Source organism: Balaenoptera acutorostrata, chromosome 13, assembly GCF_949987535.1.
Source record: "Balaenoptera acutorostrata chromosome 13, mBalAcu1.1, whole genome shotgun sequence".
Taxonomy (NCBI): Eukaryota; Metazoa; Chordata; class Mammalia; order Artiodactyla; family Balaenopteridae; genus Balaenoptera; species Balaenoptera acutorostrata.
The window spans coordinates 75822425-75840714 of record NC_080076.1 but is presented as its reverse complement, the minus strand read 5'-3'; the positions used below and the strand labels follow the sequence as shown (position 1 = coordinate 75840714).

Here is an 18290-nt window from a genome sequence, read left to right as displayed (position 1 = left end):
TGAGGTCTTTGCCCCAAGTCACCCTGTCAGAAAGTGACAGCCTCTGGATTTGAATCCAGGTCTCCCACACTTTCCAGCAGGGAGGAGAATGAGAGAAAAAGGCAAGACAAGCAAGAGAGGCATTCTTACCAGTGACACCAGCCCGAGAGTGCCCGTGAAGCCGGCCGGCGGGAGGTGGCATTTATACCTTCCCCAGCAGTGCCGGTGCCAAGGCGGGTGACCGCTGCGTCCCTGCGGAAAGTGGGGCGAGAATGCTGGATTAAGCCCGCACCAAAGCCCAGGTCAGCAAATGCCCACAGACATTGTGTCTCTGCACAATAATGTCATCAGCTTTCAGATTCGGCCGCGCCAGGGTGGTCAGGCGGTTGAGCAAGGAGATGCCCGCTTTGCATGCATCAGCCGTCCAGCTGCCAGGACCAGGGGCATGCTGGGTTCACTGATGTGGTCAGTTGAGCCCTGGGGGAGGCAGACAGAGGCAAATTTCAGTGGCCCTGGTGAAAAAAAAACAAGGACAGGAAGGTGGTTTGGCAGGGTCCAGCATCCATCCATCCATCCGTGCATTCAACAAACATTGATCAGGCATGCACTTGGCGCCAAGCTCTGCTCTAGGGGGTAGTGTCAGGGAGGGGACCTACCCCAGCCTGGACCATCCAGGAAGGCTCCTGGGAAGAGTCAAAGTCCTCAGCGATGAGGAGAAATTCGCCTGGGAAGCCGGGTTGGGAGGAGGGTTCCAAAGAGAAGGGGACCAGGTACAAGGCACTGTCGCGGTATCTTGAGAAGACCTGCAAACAGGTTAATGCAGCTACAGGGTGGTCTGTGATGGGGCAGGGCCTGGGCTGGGCGGCCAAGGTGGGAAGAGGCCTGATCTTGCAGGGCTGAGGAGTGGGATCTTCATCCTGAAGGCCCCTGACTGTCCCAGCACTCACTGTTCCTCAGCGGGGTGCCCTTAGGATCCTTGGGCCCCGTGGTGTGGAGAAACCTCTCACATCCCTCCTGCCGGCCTCATCGCTGCCTCATGGGCATTTGGCCTTAACTGGCATTCCTCCAGTTTGCATGTCCTCCTTGTAGACAGTCTGTGTCCTGACTGAATCCAAGGTCAGGCAGGAGAGAGGGGACAGCACGGGGGTTTGGAAACTGGGTTTGAGTGAGGGGACTTGCTCGCCCCCGCCTTCCATGCCCCCAACACACACATACACACACACACACCCCAGCCCCCTGGGCATGCTGTGTCTCTCTGTAGCACTTCTCACCACCTGACATCATGTTACTCATTTATCTGCTGTCATTCCAAATAGAAGATAAGCATCAGGAGGGAAGGGCCATTGTCTGCCGGGTTTACCGCTTGTTGGGCTGCACCCGCAAGCCTGTGAGCCTTGTAGTTTCTCAGCCTTGAGACCAAAGAAAGAGTCCAGAGACAGCGACAGAGACATCAGTGGTTTATTGGACAGAGGATATTGGACATAAACGGTTCTGGAGCGACACCTCACCATGTGCAGCCAATGGCTGTCCAGACACGGCAGAAATCTCCAGCTACTCAGGGAAGAAGGAGGCTGCCCTTTATAGGGGGAACTGACGTCAGGTGGGCTCATCGATAACCAGGGACTAATGAAGCCCTGCAATGAAGAGGATTGGGTGGTCATGTGAGTGAAGCAGGGGCTGGCCGAGCAGGGGATGGACACAGAGCAAGAGAACAGCCACCTTGAGGGGCCTGACCATACACGCCACCCCTACATCCCCTGCACAACCCTTGCAGTCCTGGCCCACCCCACTTCCCTGATATCCCTGGGGTCGGGCCGGGGTGCACCCCAACCGAACCCCACAAATGCAATCTAGACACCAGCAGCTAAGGAGCATCGCAAGTAAGCCAGGTGCTCATCGGGTCAATTTTTCATGTAAGGCCAGCGAAGGACCACCACGGCAATCAGCAATCAGACTCATCTCGCAGGGAGGCCCCCACTGTCGCCCAGTCTGAGAACAGAGTCCCTCCCCTCAGACTAGGGAAGAAACGTAAGGTGTTCAGCAGGCACTAGACAGGGAATATCATGACCATCGCGAAATACAAACAGTAAGAGCACTGAGACAACCCCACCCCGCCTGTGGTTTCTGCCCCGCCTGCAGGACCACAACAGCTGCCCACCCTCGGGCCCCACAGCCGGCGCTGAATACCAGAGAGGAAGTTTCACAACAGGCCACAGGGTTAATATAATGGTGCCTTTCTCCAGTAGGGGCCCAGGTTGATTACCTTAGCGGCCTTAGGTGGGGCCGGAGAGAAGACAGGGGAAATCTGCAAGCCCCTTTCTTTTTTTTTTTTTTTTTTTTTTTTTTAAGGATTTTCTTATTTATTTATTTATTTATTTATTTTTGGCTGTGTTGGGTCTTCGGTTCGTGCGAGGGCTTTCTCCAGTTGCGGCAAGCGGGGGCCACTCTTCATCGCGGTGCGGGGACCGCTCTTCATCGCGGTGCGCGGGCCTTTCTCTATCGCGGCCCCTCCCGTCGCGGGGCACAGGCTCCAGAAGCGCAGGCTCAGCAATTGTGGCTCACGGGCCCAGCTGCTCCGTGGCATGTGGGATCTTCCCAGACCAGGGCTCGAACCCGTGTCCCCTGCATTAGCAGGCAGATTCTCAACCACTGCGCCACCAGGGAAGCCCCTGCAAGCCCCTTTCTAACGCTATTCCCCACGAAGCCGCAAACACAAACCACCGGGACTTAACCCTGCCAGTCCCAGGCCACTTTATAACTGTTCCCCGGGGGTAGATCCTGTGTCAAGGCCAGAAGTGAGTTGTTGTCCTGACAGGTGGTTGGCAACGGTCCTTTGGTCCCTCGGTGTCAACAGCTGAGCTCGGGTGGTGTTGACCAGTTGCCTCTAGGTTAACACGGCGTAGGCGCTGGGACGATGCTCCTGGGATGCTCAGTGATATCTCGCAGGGCTCAAGCCAGGCTCCTGGTCCACGTGTTGAGAGCAAGCTCCCCTCTCAATCGTTTAAGTGGTCCCTTCATAGCCCAGCAGTGGTGGGGCAGTAGGCAGGTGGAAAATCGAGTGTATGGCATTTTTATCAGCCCATCCCTGGACTTCATGGTCCTTGGTGGCTATCCACGTCCACGGGGGTCCTGTAGGTCACGCACAGCTGTTCTAGACCCTGAATAGTGGCTGTGATGCTCGATGACTTGGGTCAGCTCCCACCTGTGGTGACGCGTTGTAGACGGCACGTAGCTGCGGTCCCATCCCCCTATATCGTTGCTCTGCCCCCTTCCACAGCTGGGACCAGAAACCCAAGGGTTCTCTTATTATTTTGCCGTTGCCACAGACCCTAACCAAACCCCTCTGGGTAATTGGCCACGTCCAATTCACAAGGCTGTCCCTGAGTTAATATCCCTAAAGCCTGTGTCTGTAATTGAGTAAGGGTGGTGTTTCGGGGGTAGGCTTGTCTTACCCGTCCAGATAACACCCAAGTATCTGATGGATAATCCAGGTCCTTGTGTTTCCTCCGTATTCACCAGCCATCCCCGAGCAGTCAGATGAACCCCGAGGGTGGAGCTGCTACTTCTAAACTGGAAAGAGACTGAGTTGAACAGGGCATCCTCAATGTAAGGAAGAGAGAGGCAGCTCTGGCGGTGGCCAGCCTCCACAGGGCCCCGCGTGCTGGTGGACGGCCACCTCGGGATCAGCCCCCGCAGCTTTCTGTTCCCGTCCTTACTTCCCGACAGCTCGGCGCTCACGGGAGTTTCCTCGGCCTCCTGGTTGGCCAGCCAACTGTTGGGCTGCGCCCGCCGGCCTGTGAGCCTTGTAATTGCCCAGCCTTGAGCCTGATACATCAACGATCACTGGACAGGGGACCTTACACGTCCGAAGCAAAGGGTCCTGGGGCGACACCCCGCCATGCGCAGCACACAGCGAGCAGAACATGGCGGCACTCATTACCACTGCGGGATGGGGAGGGAGGCTGCCATTTATACGGGGAACTGACTTCACGGGGGGGGGGGGGGGGGCTCATCAGTTACCAGGGAAACCAGCAGCTTGGGCACGCCCCTCACGGCCCTCAGGTTAATGACCATCAGAAGGGCAGGTGTTTCCCTTTAATAAACTAGCAGGTGGAGCCGCTCTGGGCTAAGGATTAGGACAAGCACTAGCTGGGGGCTGGGGGGGCAGGTACGGTCACGTGAGCAGGTGCACGTGAAGCAGGGGCTGGTCCAGCAGGGGACGTACAGAGAGCAAGAGAACAGCCACCTTGAGTGGCCTGACCATACACCATCATATCCCCAAAGCCCCGTGCCTAACACGTAGTAGGGACTGCTGTAACCAAGGGCCCAAAACTAGTGGCTTGAAACAACAGAATTTGGGGATGAAATGGTACAGCCTCTATGGGAAATAGTATGGCGGTTCCTGAAAAAATTAAGCATAGAATTCTCACATGATCCAGCAATTCTACTTCTGGGAATATACCAGGCACTCCAGCAGGTATCTGTACACCTATGTTCATAGCAGCATTACTCACAATGGCCAAAAAGTGGAAACAGCCCAGATGTTCACTGACAGATGAATGGGTCAACAAAATGTGTTCTATCCTTGCAATGGAATATCATTCAGCCTTAAAAGGGAAGGAAATTCTGACACAGGCTACAACCTGAATGAAACTTGAAGACATTATGCTAAGTGACAGAAGCCAGACACAAGAGGACAAATACTGTATGATTCCACTTATATGAGATTCTTAATGCAGTTAAATTTAGAGACAGAAAGTAGAATAGTGGTTGCCAGGGTCTGGAGGGAGGGGGGACAGGGGAATTATGATTTAATGAGTACAGAGTTTCAGTCTGGCCAGATGAAAAACACTTTTGGAAATGGATGGTGGTGATGATTGCGCAAGAATGTAAATGTATTTAATGCCACTAAACTGTATACTTAAAAGTGGTTAAAATGGTAAATTTTATGTTATGATTATTTTACCACAACAAAAATAATGTCACAAAAAGACTTCCAGAAATCTATTGTCTCATAGTTCTGGAAGCTAAAAGTCTGAAATCACCTTTTTTTAAGATTTTTTTTTAATTGAAGTATAGGTGATTTACTATGTTGTGTTAATTTCTGCTTTATAGCAAAGTGATTCAGTTATACATATATACATTCTTTTTTTAAATATTCTTTTCCATTATGGTTTGTCATAGGATACTGAATATAGTTCCCTGTGCTAGACAGTAGGACCTTGTTTATCCATTCTATAGATAATAGTTTGCATCTGCTAGTCCTAAACTCCCAATCCATCCCTCCCCCATCCTCCTCCCCCTTGGCAACCACAAATCTGTTCTCTGTGTCTGTGAGTCTTTCTATTTCATAGATAGGTTCATTTGTGTCATATTTTAGATTCCACATATAAGTGATATCATATGGTATTTGTCTTTTTCTGACTTCACTTAGTACGATAATCTCTAATTGCATCCATGTTGTTGCAAATGGCATTGTTTCAGGTTTTTTATGGCTGAGTAGTACTCCATTGCATATATGTACTACATCTTCTTTATCCATTCATCTGTCAATGGACATTTAGGTTGTTTCCATGCCTTGGCTATTGTGAATAGTGCTGCTATGAACATAGAGATGCATGTATCTTTTTGGATTAGAGTTTTGTTGGGATATATGCCCAGGAGTGGGATTGCTGAATCATATGGTAACTCTATTTTTAGTTGAAATCACCTTCTTGATGCTACAAAGAGTACAGGCCTTGGTGTCCCCAAACACAGTTTGATCCTTAGATACAAAGGAGCCAGAGCTACAAGGAGCCTCGGAGGCCACCAAGTTGAGAACTTGTCCCTCTTTCAGCACTGACACTCCCTTCTCATGACAATTATTGTGTGACAGTCCTTTCCTGAAATAAAATTGAAACTATAACTCACCTATGTACATACTTTCAGAATAAATTCATAATAAAATGTCCTAACTGTAATATATAAGAATAAATAAAATAAAATGTGTAATAATATGTATTTCAATAGATAAAGGTTTGGACACAGTTATACCAGAATGATGTAAACAAGGAGTTAGGTATTTGTGCTACTCATAGTGGACAAGCTTGGAAAAGAAGTTAGTATTGAACTGAATGTGTGTTTGACGTTTTCATATGCCCATGAAGAATCTTCTTGAACATAATACAGCCAGACATGTGGATTGGCCCAGAGGTGATTTATTGGTGATGCAAACACTGCAGGCAACATCGTCACAGGTGCCATGATTCTTTCCAAAACGGGGAGGAATGCTTGGTCAAGTTCCCACCCGAGGGTAGGGAGCTGGGGTATTTATACACTAATTCCTGTTAGCTATTGGATGAGGGCTGCTCCTAGTAGGCGTTAATTCCCCAGAATACCAGCTGCCCCCGGCACACAAGCATGCAGACGCTGGCAGCTGGAAGTGGCTCTCACTTACCACCATTTCAGGTTCTAAGGGGTATGGGAAAATACATAGCATCTGCTACCATCCAGGGGCAGATAAAAGACATCCAGGGTGAAGGCTGGGGAGAGGGGGCAGCTGGCAGCAGGAAGTGGCAGGAGGACCCCAGGAGAAGCAGGTGGGGGGGACGCATTTGCTGAGGCTCGCTAATGGTGGACCCCTAGGCGGGTGCCCACAGAGTCCGCCGCCCGGCTCCCAGGAGTCCTTGGGCTACAGTCCTGTCTCCATGAGCCCTGCTCACCCCCGGGTCCCATTCTCCCCATGAAGCCTTGTCACAGCTTGGACTCCCCAAGCCTGGCCACGGAGCCTAGGTTCCTTATTTTCTTGCTTGCGCTGGCATCCTTAGGATGACCCCCCATTACTGAGTAACTGGCAAGTTACTGGCAAGTCTCTCTGCTTCATACAGCCACAGAGCCCATATCTAGGGTCATCATTTTTAATGATGATGAGGAGGAGGAGGAATATTTCTAGAGCCCACACTTTGTTTATCTGTTGTTCTCATCCCTTTCTGCCAATTAATCTTATGCTAATACTCAAAACAACCTAGATAGATAGTGTTATTAACTTCATGTTACAGACGAGGTGACGGAGGCACAGAGAGGTTAAGTGACTTGCCGAAAGGCACACAGTAAGTGGTGGAGCCTGGAAAGAAACCTGGGTGATGTGGATCAAAAGCCCATCTCAGAGGGAGACGCAAGAGGGAAGAGATATGGGGATATATGTACATGTATAGCTGATTCACTTTGTTATAAAGCAGAAACTAACACACCATTGTAAAACAATTATACTTCAATAAAGATGTTTAAAAAAAAAAAGCCCATCTCAGGCGTACTGCCTCTAACCATTAGTCTACAAAGCCTCTCAATTAAGTAAAGTGACTTCCTGGCCCTGAACCTTGACCTTTTGTCACTGAGGGATGCCCTTGCTTCACTGTCCTTCTCAGGCTCTGCCCCTGTGTTAGATGGAATTTAAGTGTAGGTTGGAGTTAAGAGCAGCCTTTTGGGGTGATGTAGGCCTGGGGTCAAATCTCAGCTCTGCTGCTCCCTGGCTGTGTGACCTTCGGAGTCGGCTGCCCCTCTCTGTGCTTCCGAGGCCTTTAGTGGGGCTGAATGGGATAATGCATGGGAATACTTGCAGAGAGCAAGCTCTCCTTGACACAGATGGTTATTATGGGTTTAAGGCTTTGGACAGGGTCTGTCCTGAATATGGGGGTCCAGCTGAACCCCACCTCTAGAGTTAACCCAGCTGCAGTGCCTGGGACCAAGTCTGGCCTGAGGTAGGGAGGGAGGGGGCATTGTCCCCAGTACTGCGTTGGCCTCCTTGCCTCCACTGACCCATGACCCTGGAGCCTGCCAGGGGCCTTCCTGGTGTAAACTGAGACCAGGTATGGACACCTCTTGCCCCAAACCTAGAACACAGCAGGTGCTCAATAAAACAGCAGCCACCTTCACAGACAGCAGCTGCAGCAGCAGAGAAGGCTTCAACTACAGCATCAACAGCTGGTGGGCAGGGCGACCTGAGCTTTGGAGATGGACATGAACTTGAGTTCTGGTCCCACCACTTAAATGTGGTGGCACTTGGGACAATTTACTTCAGCACCCTGGGCTTCAGTATCCCTCTCTGCAAATGGAGGTCATTATCACCCATCACAGATGAGAGCTGATTCTATAAAGCAGTAGTGGGCTCGGTGACAGTAGGGGCTGGAGAGCAGTGGCTACTATTATCCTTGTTAAAATTGTTGCTGTGGCAACTGCTGTTGTTTCCTTTTCTGTGATGTCTCTCTGCCCCTGATGGATACATCAGAGTGTGCAGGGCTCAGAAACAGATGTTCTAGCATCAAAATACAGGGTTCAAACCTCAGCTCTACCACTTCCTGTCTGTGTGGCCCTGGGAAGGTGATACGGCCTCTCTGAGCCTCAGTTTCCTCATCTGTTAAATAGGATTAATAACTGTGCCTTCCAAGGTCTTCGTTAGGATTCAACGAGATGATGATGAATAAAAAGCCCTAGCACTGGGTGTGTTGTTCAGTAAGCACTGATGGATAAAGCATAACAAGGCCTCTCTCTGTGAGAGGGAGGAAGGAGTGGGTCCTGGTGGGAGGAAGGGGTGAGGAAGGGTAGGTGCTGCCGTCCCCACTTCCAGGGAGTCAACCCCTGCCTTCCACCTGCCTCCTTGCTGGGTGCCCTCACCCACCCCAGCTCTCCCCTACACACCAATGTAAGAATAATTCGAGGTGATTTCTCAGCTGTGCATATTTTTTTAAGCACACAGGCTGAAGTAACTGAAAATCGCCCCATTTTTTTTAATGTCTTCCTGGGGCCCCCCCGGGCCTCCCCCATACCAGCGGCCTTTAGCCGTGGGGAGGCTGCAGGAGGCTGGGACGGGCTGCAGGAGCAACAGGGGAGCAAGGTCGGAATTGGCTCCTGGAGGTGGGAGGGGTGGTCCCGGGAGGCCAGCTGTCGCCTGACTGTCAGACGGGACAGTCCCTCCTATTCCCATGGTGGGGAGGGGGGCGGGGAGCGGGCGGCAGAAGAGACTCACGTGCGCGGCCACTGTGTCCCGCCTTGGGCCGTAGGAAGCCACTGAGGCTCAGAGCAGTGATGGTCAGGGGTGGCGGGTGGGATGGGGGCTCAGCCCTTGAGCCGAGGCTGCAGAAGATCTCTGGGCAGGGGGACAGTCACCGATGCGTGGAAGAGAGTGGGTCGGGGGCACCGTATCATCACGGCTCACCCGGATCTCTGCAGGAGCCTCCCAACCAGTCTCCCTGCTTCCCCCCCTTGGTCCCACCGTCTCTGCTCTGTGCCACAGCCAGAGCTCTCCTATTAAACCCAAAGACAGACAATGTCTCGCCTCGTTCAAACTCTCCGTGGCTCCCGCCCCCCGGAGAAGAGTCAAAGTTTCCCAGAGTCTGTGGAGTCCTAAATGCCGACCGTATGCCCTCTCTGACCCCCTCCCCATGTCTTACTTAACCCTCCTTGCTGTGTCTCCGTCACTCAGCCGCACTCCAGCCTATGACCTTCAAGCCTGGTCTTCCTCCGCCTGGAATGTTCTCATGGGTCATTCAGGTCTGAGCTCAAATGTCACCTCCTCAGGGTTCTCTGACCGCGACCCCATCTCTCTGCATCCTTGTATCCTGCTTCCTTGTCCTTAGCCCTTCCCACCTCCTGGCATTATATTCAAACTTTACCTGTTCATTTATGTTCTGTCTCTCTCATAGAAGGTGAGCTCTGTGTGGGTGGGACTTTACCTGTTCATTTATGTTCTGTCTCTCTCATAGAAGGTGAGCTCTGTGTGGGTGGGACTTTGCTTTGTTCACTGCTGTGACCTCAGGCCTTGAACAGGGCCTGGAATTTGTTGAATAAGTTAGTGAAAATAGAGACTGACAGAGAGATGGAGGGGGAATGATGGACAGGTGGATGGGAGAAAGGAAGGATGGATGGATTAATGGGTGAAAGGATTGAGGCAAGGATGGATGGATGGGAGGGGTGGATGGGTAGATGGATGGATGGATGGATGGATGGATGGATGGATGGATGGATGGAGGGAGGGAGGGAGGGAGGGATGGAGGGATGGGTGGATGGAGGGAGGGACGTAAGATGGATGGATGGAGGGATAGATGGATGGATGGATGGGTGGATGGATGGATGGATGGATGGATGGATGGATGGATGGGTGGATGGATGGATGGGTGGATGGATGGATGGATGGATGGATGGAGGGAGGGAGGGAGGGATGGAGGGATGGGTGGAGGGATGGAGGGATGGGTGGATGGAGGGAGGGATGTAAGATGGATGGAGGGAGGGATGGATGGATGGATGGATGGGTGGATGGATGGGTGGGTGGATGGATGGATGGGTGGATGGATGGATGGATGGATGGATGGAGGGAGGGAGGGAGGGATGGAGGGATGGGTGGAGGGATGGAGGGATGGGTGGATGGAGGGAGGGACGTAAGATGGATGGATGGAGGGATGGATGGATGGGTTGATGGGAGGATAGGAGGAAGAATTGAAAGAATGGGTAGAAAGATGGGTGGGTAGAAGGAGGGATGGATAAATCAATGGACAGAAGAAAACATAGAAATATGGAAGGAAGACTAGAAGGATGGATGGATGGACGGACTGACAGATGGAGACACAGACAGACAGACACAAAATCAGGGCAGGATGTGCGTGTGGTTCTGCCTGATAAGGACCAGAGCCTCGAGTGGAAGAACAGCTCACGGCCCTCCCTTGGGGCTCTCAGAACCCTCAAGCCCCAGCCTCCTTCATCCTGCCCCTCCCCTGGGCTCTACCTGGGGCCCGGCCCCCTCAAAAAGTGACACAGAGGAACATGGCAGGTGGGGGACCGGCCCCAGGCTTTATTGAGCAGATTCTGGGGGAGGGTGGCCAGACAGGCCCTCACCCCGGCCCTGGAGCCGCCTCTTCTTGCCCTTGCTGCCCCCCAGGGCGGGCCTGGGCCACTGGGGCCTGGGCGCCCTTCAGCTGCTGAGGAAGCAGCCCCGCTTGTGCCACTTCTGGTCGCGGATGCGGCGCACAGACTGCAGCTGTGGCTGGTTGGCGTCCCACTCGTTCCAGTGGCGGTACTCACCCCGCTCAAACACGTACTGGCGGCCGCGGTAGCCGGGGAACTCGTAACCAACCCACCTGCAGGGAGACCAAGGTCGGGGTGAGGATGGTCAGTGTCCAATCTCTTGCCTCCAGCCAGACGGAGTCTTTTAAAACCAGCGTTTGATCATGCTCTCCACCTGCCTAAATCCCTCCCTGGCTCCCCAGTGCCCTCGGGATGAACTCAAACTCCTAGTCCTGCCCACAGGATTCTTCATGCAGCATCTCTAACCTCATCTCTCATTCCCTCTTTATACCCCACACTCCAGCCTGTCTTATTCTATTCTCCCTGAACCTGCCTGTCTCTGAGCCTTTACACATGCTGTTCCTTCTGCTTGGAATGCTTGTCCTTGCCTCAACCTTATTTCATCTCCTCTTTCATTAGTATCCTTTACATATCAATTCAGATATCTCCTCCTCCAGAAAGCCCTTCCTGACACCCCCAGGCTGAATCAAGTGCCTCATCAGGACCCTCAGAGCCCCTGTACATCCCCCATCACAATTCTGATCACAACGAATTGTGAATACTATTTCCTTGTCTGTCTCCCTATAAGACTGTGAAATTCTTGAGGGAGGAATTGTATAGTTTTTGTTGCCCCCATACCCTGACCATAGGTGATAACTTAGTAAAAAGTTGTTGAATACATTATTATCAGGTAAAGGTGGCACCTTTCAAGGCCCAACCCCAGATCACAAGCCTGCAAGTGAGATACAGTCACCTGGACAAAGGGATGGTGATCCTAAGATTGCATTAACAGAGACATCAAGCCTAGAAGGAGGGCGGTGATGAACCTGCTCTCCTATGTACTACTCAAGCCACACCCACATACAGGCTGGGTTCCCTGGTAAGGACAAGGATTGTGAAAAGGAAAAAAATATCTGAGTTCAAGGGCCTAGGGATGTTCAGAAAAGGAGTGAAGACTTTGATGGAGACAGGTAAGGGGGACAGATTTCACTTGGTTAAAAAAAAAAGATAAAACTGTCTATAAGTCAAGGCTTCCTGGATATCCAACGGTACAGGAATGCAAGCAATTGGACATTCGCATTATGGGGGATCTTGAATGGGGCTTTGAACAAGGTTGGTGTAGATGCACTGACTTGAGTGAAGGGCCTCCAGACCTGAAGGAGCAGGAAACGTCAGCTGTGTAGGAAATTGTGAACAAAGATTCTGTGTGGAGCCAGAGGCATGCTAACTGGAGGACAGGGCAGGGGCAAGAGTGGGATCAGGTCCCTTACGTCCCGTTGATGGCCCGGACGCTCGCCACACGGTCCTGGAAGCCGTGAGCCCAGAGGCTGGGCACGTCATCGTCCACTATCTCCATCTTGCGGCCGCCGAAAGCTGGGTTCTCAAAGAGATGCAGCTTGTGATCCGGACCATCCTGGGGGCAAGACCACGGGGTGAACCGGCTGCTCCCATGCCCAGAACAGGGGGCAGGGAGGCTCCAGGAAAGAATTAAGTCAAATAACGCCCACCCCCAGAGCTGGTCTCCTTAGGAATTTTAGAGCCAGAGAGCCGTAAGACCAAGAGGGACCTTTCAGGTCTGGTTAAAAACTCAGTCATTTAGCAGATAGGGACACCGAGGCACAGAGAGGGTGGCAGGAGATCAGAATTATTCATGTAGAATGCCAGCCAAGCCCTCGGCTGAGCTTGTGAAAGGAGCTTGCCGCACGAGCTCCAGGCATGTCCTGCTTCTGGGCGCTATACTCACGATTTGCAGAGGCCGGAGGGACAGGAGGCTGTCACTGCGGTGGCTGTTGGACCACGCGTCCCAGCGAGGATAATCCCCCTTCTCCAGCACATACTGCTCCCCGCGGAAGGCCCTGCGCTCAAATGCCAGCCACCTGCGGGAGGAAAGAGGCCTGGGTCACCTCTGCTGCCCTCGGGGAGGACCCAGGACTAGTGAGGGGGGTGCCCAAGAGCTGCTGACTTCTAACCCTGCACCTTCCCTCCAACGCTACTACTGACCCCTGGTCCTGGTATTGAGGGAGCTGCTAGAACATACTGGGAGTTGAGACTCTGAGTCAGAAAACCATCCTGGGGAGGAGTACTGAGAATCTATTTTATGTGCAGCCTCTGTGTAGGCTGCTCAGAAACATTTTATTTTATTCTTTATTTTATTTTTATTTATTAAAAATTTTTATTTTTTTTCTTTTTGGCTGCGTTGGGTCTTCGTTGCTGCGCGCGGGCTTTCTCTAGTTGCGGCGAGCGGGGGCTACTCTTCACTGCGGTGTGCGGGCTTCTCACTGCTTCTCACTGCGGTGGCTTCTCTTGTTGCGGAGCATGGGCTCTAGGAGCGTGGGCTCCATAGTTGTGGCTCACGGGCTCTAGAGAGCAGGCTTGGTAGTTGTGGCACACGGGCTTAGTTGCTCTGCGGCACGTGGGATCTTCCCAGACCAGAGATCAAACCCATGTCCCCTGCATTGGCAGGCGGATTCTTAACCACTGCACCACCAGGGAAGTCTCTCAGAAACATTTTAAATGCAATGTCTGGCACACAGTAAGTATTCCATAGACATCTCCTCCTTCTCCTCCTTCTCCTCCTCCTCCTCCTGCCCCTCCCCCTCCTCCTCTTATTTTTCTTCTTCTTACTATTATATTGTTAGTGCTATTATGACTATTATATTGTAATTATTTATGTGCATCCTTCCATTCGTTTTCACAAAAACTCTCTCTGAAGTATGTACCCTTATTATCCCATTTGACAGATGAGAAAACAGAGGCCAAGAGGGTGAAGCACCTTGCCCAGGATCACCCAAGTGGGTAGTACCAGAGCCTGGACTTTCCACCTGAAGCATTCAGGGTCCAGCTGGGACTCCTGCTTGCCACGTGGACGTGGACAGGACACGTGACCACTTTGGCCTCAGTTTCTTCATCTGTCAAGAGGGATTCAGTGATATAAAGCACATTAAAATTTAGATATTATCATCATTATTAAAACTATTAAATCCCACTAGTAGGCACTGAGCTAGGTGCTGGGTGCCTTCCTCTGTTCTCTCTCCACAGCGCCCTGCTACTGACCTCAGAGATGGAGAGTTAGAAGGATTCCAAGAAAATCACAGTTCAATGTTCTTATCTTACAGGTGGGAAAACTGAGGCCAGAGATGGGAAGGGAGTTGCCTAAGGCCCCACAGCAGATCTAGAGCTTGATCCTGGACCTCCCGACTTCCAGAGGGCTCAGGGCTGTGAGGAGGGGCTCGGGGTGCAGGTACTCACGGCCCCGACTCCACTTGGATGGAGCCCACCTTCTCCAGCAGGCTTTCTGTCAGGTTGGGGCACTCAGCCGAGAGCTCGCACCGCTTGCCCTGGAAGTTCTCCATTTCATACACGATCACCTGGAAGGGCAGCCTCCTGAGCATCCCACCGGGGCAGGGTTCCCAGCCCCAGCCTGTGTCCTGCCAGGTCCTCTTTAGGGCCTTGGAGGGAGGTACTGCCATCCGCTCCCTCAGCTCTGCCTGGTACAGGCCTGAAGCCAGCACTGCCACAGGTCTGCCCTGCCCCCTGGTGGCCATGGAGGGGAACACCTCCAGGAACCCCCCATTAATCCAGGGACTGCAATTCTGCTATCTGGCCGGAGGCAGTGCAAAATCAAGTAAAGCAAAATGACCAAAATAACCAGAGGGATAACTGTAGGGAAATGAAGCCGCTGTGGTTAGGAGGGACTGTGGGCCCCCTTCTAAACTTTTCAAGAGAAGCCAGAAATCTGTAATTTCCTTAATGTGAAATTTCTCCATTTAAAAAGTCTTGCTCAGGACAAATAAAACTCCAGTTTGCAACAGTTGAACTTCACCTGTCCCTATACCCCAGAGGAAGTGGTTGCAAAGGCAGAGGAAGGTTTTGCCTCTTTCACCCGCCTAGAAGCACAATCTGTCTTTGTAGCAGGTCCCTGGGGAACATTGGCTCTCGTCATTTTATACAAAGGTCAAGGGAGGCTCAGAAAGCGTCCTTGCGGCAGCAAGTTAAGTGGAGGCATGGATTCAATAAGCCAGCTGGCTCTTTTCTCCCAAGCACTGGCGTGGTCAGGGGAAAGCCAAATGCCAAAAGGAGCCAGGAAGGGCCGGCAGTGATACCCTCTTCTCTGGTGGGCGGCTGCCTCTGGGCAGCTCTCCCCAGGGGAAAGCTGGGGGTCCACAGGGCAAGGCTGATTCACCCACGAACCAGGCCCAGAGGCAGGCAGGCCTCTTTGCTGCTCTTCCCCTCCTGGTGTGCACCCTTCTGGTTAAAGCCCCCAGTTATCTCCTTAGTCAATTCATTCCCGGACCCCATCTCAAATTAAAGCCCCCTGGATAGCTTAGAAAGGACAGAGCCGGGACTTCCCTGGCGGTCCAGTGGTTAAGACTCCGCGCTTCCAATGCAGGGGGCGCGGGTTCGATCCCTGGTCAAGGAACTAAGATCCCACATGCCACGCAGCACGGCCAAAAACTAAAAAAAAAAAAAAAAAAAAATGACAGAGCCAACAAATCCCAGCTCTCAGATTCCTCCGTTAGCTGGCCATGGTAATGGCACATGCATTGAGCTCTCACACTGAGAAGTGTGGGTACCATCCCCATTTTAAAGATGGGGCTGTTGAGTTCCAGAGAGGGCCAGGGACTGGACCAAGTTCAGGCAGGAGAGTCAGCGCCGTGTCTCCCGAAACCCGCATTGAGACTGGCAGGGTGCGCGTGACCAGTTCCATTTTGCAGACAAGGACACAGAAGAGGAAAGATGGGGCAGAACCATGAAGTGAATTTATCGCAGGCCGGGGAGATGTGCTCGTGGTCCAAGCTGGCCGGAAGGGCTGCGGCTCCTTTCTGGAGAGAGGCTGCCTGGCCAGGAGGCTGACCCCGAGGACCAAGAGCAGCCCTGGGCCCAGAGCCCCCCGGGACCCCCTCCCTGCCCGGTACCTTGTAGACGCCCCCGAGGCCTCCATGGCTCTTGCCGGCGGCAGCCTGTTCCGGCGCGCTGTGCTGCTCCGCCATCGCCCCAGGAACACCTGTGGCTTCAAAGGCGAAAGAGTCACCAGGTGCACCTGGGCAAAACCAGGTGTTGACGTGATTGGAGTCGAGGCTGAGCTACAGAACTTGGCTGCCTCCAAGATGTGGTCATTGCTCACAACCTACATGTGGTCATTCAGTCATTCAGCAAACGTCCCCTTGGCATCCACTATGCACCACAGGCACCGGGACAGTCAGGATCCCCATTTTACAGAGGGCAATCCCGAGGCCCAGTGAGCTGGGGCTGGGACTGGGCTCCAAAGCGTGTGCCCTTCCCCCACACCCGGAGCTCTGTGCGGACACAGCACCTCCAGACCCTGCTCAGAGGGTGGGCGTTGCCGGGGTTTCCTCTACAGGAATCTCTCCTGCCTCTGCACCCCAAGCAGTATAGTCTTTTGTTCACTGACTCCTTCACTTGCCAAAGATTCTGTGAGAACCCAGTTGGTGCCTGGCCCTGTGCTGGGTGATGGAGAGGAAGAGGAGACCACAGACTGGTAGGAGATGGACAGACAGACAGACATCTAGAGAAAGCATGATGCCGGACCAGGTCCTGGGACACCGGCTCCAGTCCAGTTTCTCTGCATTCACTTATTCATTTCATATGCATTTATGGAGCACTTACTTTGTTCCAGCCACTTAAAGAGACACAGACACAAACAGACAGACAGACAGCTCCCCTTCATCCCTAGGGTCGTGCCACACACCACTGGGCCTGCATTCGTCACGTGGAAGGATTCTCTTGATGCCGCACACACAGACACATAGGACTGTTCTCCTGCTTATCAGCACATGCACAGGTGCACACACACACACACACACACACACACACACACACACACACAAGCTCCCGTGGTCATTGTACACAGTCACTACCCACCTGTTGCGCAAACACAGCCCCTCTCTCTCTTGCACACACACATGCCCATTTCAGACATCCACAGTGGCCCAGAAGGCACCTCAGCTACACCCCACGTTCCTGGAAGTAGATGGGCTGCGTGGCCCATATACTCGGGACACAGGCCCAGGGATGCGTAGCCTGCGGGCTGTCTGTCTGCCTGTGTCCAGCCTCAGCAGAAAACAGGGCCTGGTCCAGCTCGTGGAGGTCCAGCTCACGAAGGATTCTCAGCAGATGTGGCAGCCCCCCAGTTTGCCCACTCCCCCTCCTCAGCGGTGCTCAGTCTTTGTAGGCCCCCTGCCCTAAGCTCACAGCCAAGGGCTCGACCCTGCCCACCCCCCCAGACACCAGCTGGCTTGGTGCCTGCCCTGCGTCCTCCCTCTCGGCTCCAGCCCTCACGTGGATCCCCGGGTGGTGCAGGGGGCCAGCTGTGCACGCCCCCCGGAGACCACCAAGGTCCGGGCCTGCCTCTCTCTCCCCGCATACCCAGAATGAACCTGTTGCAGTCGCCTTGAGAAGAACAGAAGGGCCGATGCTGTCTGCAGACTCAGTCTGCTTCTGCAGGGACCGTCCTATTTATGGGCATTTTCTGACAGCCCAGCACATCCTGGCTTGCTGAGGCAGCGCGCTGTCCACCTGATTCTGTGCGGGCCACTTCACCCCAATAGCAGGCCCAGGGAGGCCCTCAGCTGTGGCCTCTGATGACTTCCTGGGGGCAGACGGACTGCATCAGCTTTGTGGGAAGCCCGGCAGCACCAGGCAGGGGGCATCGGGATGTAAAGATCTCAGTGTCCTCAACTTCCTTCCTTCGGCTTCTCAGCTCCACCATCTTCCTATTGGGGTGCATGACATCCTTGGAATGGCTCCAGTTCTTAAAGTGAGGGGTCCCAGAATCTCTCAATTTTCCCATGTGCCATGTGGCCTAAATTTTAAGTCAGATCACCCTGAACATACCCTCCAAGGTGGGTGTAAATCCATCCAAACGTTTCCACGAGATGTGGTAACAGACCCAACAAAGATTCATTTTCGTTATACATTTCGTTATACATTGACGAATAACAGTGACCATTTATTGAAGACCTACTATGTGCACGGCACTGGGCCAGCTTCATGAGCAGTATGTTCGATCCTCACGCAGCCCTCTTTAGGGGAGGAATTATGATCTCCACCTTATAGAGGGGGAAACAGTTCAGAGATGTGGAGCCACTCACCCAGGGTCACACAGCAGAGAGGAGGAGAAGGGGTTGGCCTCCTCCAGGGCCCAGCTCTTAGCCTAAATAGAAATAAAGATGATCATGATAGTCCCTTTATTTATGACTAAAAAAAAAAAAAAAAAAGATCCATGCATTTTGTGTGTGTGCCTAACAAAGTATAATTTT

General features: G+C 52.7%; 1 protein-coding gene across 4 annotated transcripts; it reads right to left on the bottom strand.

The window, feature by feature from the left end:
* Positions 1-10855: 10855 nt before the first annotated feature.
* CRYBB3 (crystallin beta B3) lies at positions 10856-17452 on the bottom strand. 4 transcript variants are annotated; one of them, XM_007180944.2, is made up of 6 exons: positions 17409-17452; positions 15927-16021; positions 14260-14378; positions 12755-12887; positions 12282-12424; positions 10856-11084 (listed from the first exon to the last, which is right to left on the bottom strand). In XM_007180944.2, the coding sequence occupies exons 2-6, from the start codon at positions 15999-16001 to the stop codon at positions 10919-10921; spliced, it is 636 nt and encodes a 211-aa protein (XP_007181006.1). In that variant the 5' UTR covers positions 16002-16021; positions 17409-17452; the 3' UTR covers positions 10856-10918. The 4 variants fall into 4 exon arrangements, with proteins under 4 accessions (XP_007181006.1, XP_007181007.1, XP_007181004.1 ...); XM_007180945.2 differs by having other exon boundaries at positions 17398-17437; XM_007180942.2 differs by lacking the exon at positions 17409-17452 and adding an exon at positions 16894-16967.
* Between the last annotated feature and the right edge of the window lie 838 nt (positions 17453-18290).